This window comes from Orcinus orca, chromosome 5 (assembly GCF_937001465.1).
Source record: "Orcinus orca chromosome 5, mOrcOrc1.1, whole genome shotgun sequence".
In the NCBI taxonomy this organism is placed as follows: Eukaryota; Metazoa; Chordata; class Mammalia; order Artiodactyla; family Delphinidae; genus Orcinus; species Orcinus orca.
The window spans coordinates 44113946-44119945 of NC_064563.1; the positions used below are offsets into that span (position 1 = coordinate 44113946).

General features: G+C 43.6%; 1 protein-coding gene across 1 annotated transcript in view; it reads left to right on the forward strand.

The window, feature by feature from the left end:
* The window catches only part of IQCJ (IQ motif containing J), a 209144-nt gene extending 204619 nt beyond the window's left edge, over positions 1–4525 (forward strand). Inside the window, exons 4-5 of the mRNA XM_033409516.2 lie at positions 3629–3764; positions 4499–4525. Of these exons, the coding sequence (XP_033265407.1) occupies positions 3629–3764; positions 4499–4525 (163 nt within the window). The remainder of the gene's footprint in view (positions 1–3628; positions 3765–4498) is intronic.
* The last annotated feature ends 1475 nt before the right edge of the window (positions 4526–6000 follow it).

A 6000-nucleotide genomic window follows, 5' to 3' on the forward strand; every position in this document is an offset into this window, starting at 1 on the left:
CGAGGGGGAGGGAGGGGCACTGCGTGCGGGGCGGGCCTGCGGCGGCAGAGGCCAGCGTGACGTTGCACCGGCCTGAGGCGCGCTGTGCGTTCTCCTGAGGAAGTTGTCCCTGGATACCGGGACCCTGGCAGTGGCGGGCTGCAGAGGCTCCCGGGAAGGGAGGTGTGGATAGTGACCTGTGCTCGCACACAGGCTTCTTGCTGGCGGCAGCAGCAGCCTTAGCGTCTCATGCCCGTCTCTGGGGTCCGCGCTGTTAGCCGCGGCTCGCGCCCGTCTCTGGAGCTGCTTTAAACAGCGCGCTTAATCCCCTCTCCTCGCGCACCAGGAAACAAAGAGGGAAGGAAAAGTCTCTTGCCTCTTCGGCAGGTCCAGACTCTTCTCCGGACTCCCTCCCGGCCAGCCGTGGCGCACTAACCCCCTGCCGGCTGTGTTCACGCCGCCAACCCCAGTCCTCTCCCGGCGCTCCGACCGAAGCCCGAACCTCAACTCCCAGCCCCGCCTGCCCCGGCGGGGGAGCAGACAGGCCTCTCGAGCCGGTGAGTGCCGGTCGGCACCGATCCTCTGTGCGGGAATCTCTCCGCTTTGCCTTTCGCACCCCTGTTGCTGTGCTCTCCTCCGCGGCTCCGAGGCTTTCCCCCTCAGCCACCCGCAGTCTCCGCCCGCAAAGGGGCTTCCTAGTGTGTGGAAATCTTTCCTCCTTCACAGCTCCCTCCCACTGGTGCAGGTCCTGCCTCTAACCTTTTGTCTCTGTTTATTCTTTGGGAGTTTCTTGCCTTTTGGGAGGTCTGAGGTCTTCTGCCAGCGTTCAGTAGGTGTTCTGTAGGAGTTGTTCCACGTGTAGATGTATTTCTGGTATCTGTGGGGAGAAAGGCGATCTCCGCATCCTACTCCTCCGCCATCTTCCCGGAAGCCCCCTATTATCTCTTTTGAAGTAAACTTCTATACCTTATTTATAATTCAAAATGTAGGAACACACAAAATGTGCTCCCTTACTGCGACCAGCTTTTAAAAGCGTTATATTGATGGCACTGCTTAGTTTCAGAAGTAAAAATGTCAAGGTAGTTGGTGCTCAGGGTTTACTCTGCAGCCGTAAAGGAGGCTGGTGAGTAGGAGTTGTGGTAAAGCTAGGATGAGAAGATGAGAAATGATTCCCTTTGACCGAAGGACAAATGCTTCTACGTTTTGTTTCAGTTCCCTAGTACAGTAAAATAGCATTTAGAGATGGTATTCCGAGAGCTAATATTAGACTAATTTAACCTATGAACATCACATCAGTGTCATCAAAGGGGAGTTCCTGTGTAATGTAAACACTTTTCTATGATTCAGAGAGTAGCATGGCTCCACCATTAAAATAAACAATGTAGCAATTTAGAGTAATAGCCTTGTATGACATGACTGGCCTCTCTTTTTTGATCCCAACATTTAAGAAAAGAATGAAATATAGTGTAGTATGCTTTCAACTAAGTAAAATTGTTTTCATATATGTAGACAAGGATAGTAAGATAAATATCCAAAAATTAAAATAGCTTCTGTATTAAGGCAGCGAGTGGGCTTAGATGATTTTAATACGCATTTTAAACGTATTTAATATTATCACATTTTCTTGTCAATTAAAACAAGAAGAGGATATCCATCTACTTGGAAGGAAAGAATATTGGCTTTTTAATCTCTGACTTAAGGAAAACTGATATGTCACTTTCCAGATTCCATAGAACTAGGATGGGGAAGGGGATGCTTTAAATTCTTTGCAGACCTTACCTGGGTTTTGCCCAGCATCGTTGTTTTTTAAAGGTGTCACGCTGCCCCCTGGTGTTCAACAAGCTAAATTGTAATGTCTCATGCCTACTTCATTTTCTTTCTATATTTTCTGAATAATCAAGGAATTTAAAAAGGGGGGACTGGGAGAGGAATACCCGTAGTCCTATAAACTTGTGGGTATCTTATGGGTTGTCAGTATTTTCTATTTTTTAAATTACTTAAAAAATGTCACACGTTTTTAAGCCCTTATGCGCAGGTTTACAGGCTTTAGGTGCTGTAAAGTGGCAGAACTTGTCAGCAGGGCTCTGGGAGTTGCCCAACACTTCAAGCACTTTGGATGGTGTGGAAATCAGCTGGCCAAAATGTGATACTCCCTTAATAAAATGGATCCCAGAAGAAACAACGGGATTACCAAATTCAGGCACATAATCTTACAGGACCCTCTCTGAGATTCTGTTTAAAATCTTTAAACCAAAGGAAAATAAATAAATAAGGGTGCATTTTGAGCAGACATTGCATAAGAAAATAGTGACCACATATGACCCAAGGCAAGAAGCTTCTGGCCTCTCAGTAAGGGCCCCAGAAGCTGAAGGTTCATAGTTTCAGGGAAATTGGCCTCTGATCCCAAGGTTGTTTCACTGTAGCTTCTGGGCTTTTCCTTGAGCATTATAACTCACAGAGCCTTAATAAATTAGGGAACACATACAAATTCAATAATGTGGTAGCATTAACGTGTTCTTTGTATCCTCTGACTGTTGAGAACTGATGGTCTTTGAATCGTTCTAGCCAAATGATAATAAATCAGTTTGTTTATACAGAAACACCTTTAGTGACTTTGGTTGTATGTGGAAGAATTATAGAAGATCAGATGCTTCCAGAAGTCAAAAAGAGATGGTGATAGAATCAGCGAAACCATTTAAAACTATTCTAAAAAGCTGAATACTGACAGTTGGTCTTCCATGTCGGGCTAACCCCCAGGAGAAAATAGAATCCTGTTCCCTGATTACATGTGGAAATCTAGATCTTAATCTTAAAGATTATTAGCTAGTTCAAATGGAAAAAGAAATCACTTAGCTTTCACAAAGAAGAGGTTTCTATTATCCAAATCAGAAGATGACACTTCTGGGATAATAATCACAGGAAATAAAGAGCTTCCTTGGGTGAAATCTCAAGAAGCCACCTAATCGAGGGTTACTGTAATTTTCTGAATAGTACATAATACTTTCAAATATTTTGTCTTCTCTGTCCATTTCTTTCTTTATTTATCATACAACACCAGTTTCCTTCCACAGTATGTAAAATCCATGACCGTAGGGCTCTTACCTGCCATGTGCCCGGAGCAGGGCCACTGCATTTGGCCACGCAGACTACACTGTCTAACACCACAGCACACCCCTCACCTTGAGGTCTTGGTGAATGGCACCCCCTAGAGCGGCCCTGTAGTCTCTGTCCAGAGCAAAGCGCTGACCCTGGCACAGAATGGTCCTTCAGCAATGATGTATTGAGTGAATGAATAAGTGATACGTCAGCCTGTTTATTATTCTCATTTGAAAAAAGGATGAGAAGTTGAAAGATTTTGTGTCCCATAAATCAAAGCATGTACATTTACATGTGCAAACTAGTTTCACTTTGATGGATGACTTTTTCTGACTAAGTTGATTCTTGGAGACTGATTGAGCTCAGGCAAGTCTGTAAAAGTCGAACCAGTAACATAGACAGTCCAGGTCTTCTGATTTCCCTTGTCACGTTCTAGGTGTGTCAGTTTCCCTGTCCCCATAGCCAATTCCTTCAGACTCCTTGTGCTTTGCCGAGTGTGTGGCTGGGGAGTGACGGTGTGTGCGCTGTTTTTTGTTTGTTTGTTTTTTGGCAGCATTCAGCGAGTGTGGCGCGAGTACCTGCAGCGGCAGGACCCCCTGGAGAAGAGGAGCCCATCCCCACCTTCCGTGTCCTCAGACAAGCTGAGTACCTCCGTCAGCATGAACACCTTCTCGGACAGCAGCACACCTGTGAGTGCATGTCTCGTTTTCATGACTTGGTTGGCCAATCACCTGGTCTCCAGGGCTTTGGTTCCAAGAAAGAAATCTTGGGATGTGAGCAGGTGGTTTGTGATAGACCTACAAGTTGCTTGTTTGCTATGCATGAGCCCATGGTGAGGGTTTTGTCCTCTCAAAACAAAGACATGATTCATAAATGCACAGTGAACTTAATCAAGTCTGAGGGAATCGATTGCATTTGAAATCAACCTAAACTGCTAGTTTGTGTGTTGGCAGTCCTCCATTACGGAGAATATCTTTTTACTTTTCTTTATAGTAGCGTGTTCCTTTTAGTCTGTGTCAGTAGCGTTTTGTGGTGAGAACAGGATAGAAGATTAGCTTGGTTATAAGGATTTTTAGCTTGATTATAAGGATTTTAAAGAGAACCTTCACGGGAAGAATTGAAAGGGGTCACAAATTCAGGGGTTGCATCTCAAAGGCTTTTGGGGCCAGGTAAGTAACCCATGTGACTGATGGGGGTTGAGTTGTGACTGGCTCACTGAACCAAGGCATCACCTAAAGGCGCAGCCCCTCTCGGCTCCTGCAAGTATGTTTTCAGGTGGGGAAGCAGAAAAGATGTTGCCAAAGGTCATTTTCTTTCTTCATAAGATGCCAGAAATCCAGATTTTTAAATTTTGGCAACCAGTAAGAAATTTTAAATGTAAATAGACCATATGTGCAGACCACAATTGTCCCGGGTCCACCAGTTTAAGAACTCCGGAGTACAGGGCTGAGGAATGAAAGAATCTGGTGGAAGCCTTTACTTTTCAAAAAAAAAACACCAAATGTGTTAGGAAATAAATGATCAGGGAATTGTAATGCAGATTTGTGTGGATTTAGCCATTGTCATCAGTTGCCATTGTCACTGGAGTACTGAAAGAAGTTAGGAAGAGAAATGAACTATACAAGTATATTATTTAAAAAAAAAATCTTCCTTGACTACTTTGTAATCATGTTTATTCGGTTGTGAAAAAGGCTTCCCAACAGCCAAAATAATGCGTTCACGTTGGGATCAAGCAAAGGTTACTTTGAAATGTTTTCAGATGATTGTGTTGCATATTCTTTAATTCATGGCTTTACCTAGTTGTGGATTCTCAGGAGAGAGCAGTAAGTTCAGCTTATGGCTGTGCCAATAACAGCGGCAGAAGATGTATTTTTAGCTGACAGCAGAAATTGAATCCTTAGTGAATCTGCACGTTATAGAGACAAATTTTGGGGGCAATGAGTTGTCTTAACTGGCCTCACTATCACTAGAGGGCGCTCACGAACCACTTTGGGAAATGTCTGAGTTTAGTAAAGTTTGTATTTAACTTGTGATTTGTGAGTGAAAAAGAATGTGAAAATTGAGTGTCTAGGATGCCCTCGCTGTGAATGTCAGTAGAAGGTACAAATTAAATGACTCTGAAGACTGGATTTGAATGATGGAAATTGAGTATCAGAAATCACTGTGCCCGTGAGTTGAAGGTTTGGGTTTACTACTGCCTTTGTACTTTCTCAGCCCTAATTCCGGACAATATCAACTGTCTAGTGATATCTAACCGTTTTAGTGTTGCTTTAGGGCGGTTATTCCTTTTGGCTTATTGAAATTCTGGAAGAATCTATCTTTGTTTTATATTTATGCTGCCACACAGCTATGATTCTAGCACCTCAAGTGTTTTCGTGCATAAATGCATGTTCTTCCCCCTCATGGGTCATCACGTTTATGTTTATCATTGCACAGCTTTGCTAACAGTTTTACGTTATTTAATTTAGCCCAGCCTCCAGGTTCCCTGAGGTTTCTTGATAGAGATTTCCTCCCTCAAGTGTCCCCAGCAATCTGGTTTCCCATAAGGTGTGTCAGACTGAACTGGGAGTGGCACCCTGCTCCACCACCACGTCATCATGCTTTATCTCTGTGCTCGTGGGACAAAAATGAGCCTATTCCATGTGTGGAAGTCTGGCTTACTCCTGATCGCCTACAAACAGTGAGAATCAAAACAGGATTTCAAAAAACATTACTGGAATTAGCTTCAGGAAGCAAGCAGACCCTGCCCAGAATTCGAATAAGGTTATTAATTATAAGAACAACTTTGGTATTGATGATGGCAGTGGTGTGACACTAAGTGTACAAAATAAAATATGAAAGTACAAGATGTTGGGACATTCCCAAGCCTCTCATTTGTCAGGCAGGTAAAATACCCAAGCCATAATTGTTTAAAACTTAATGCTT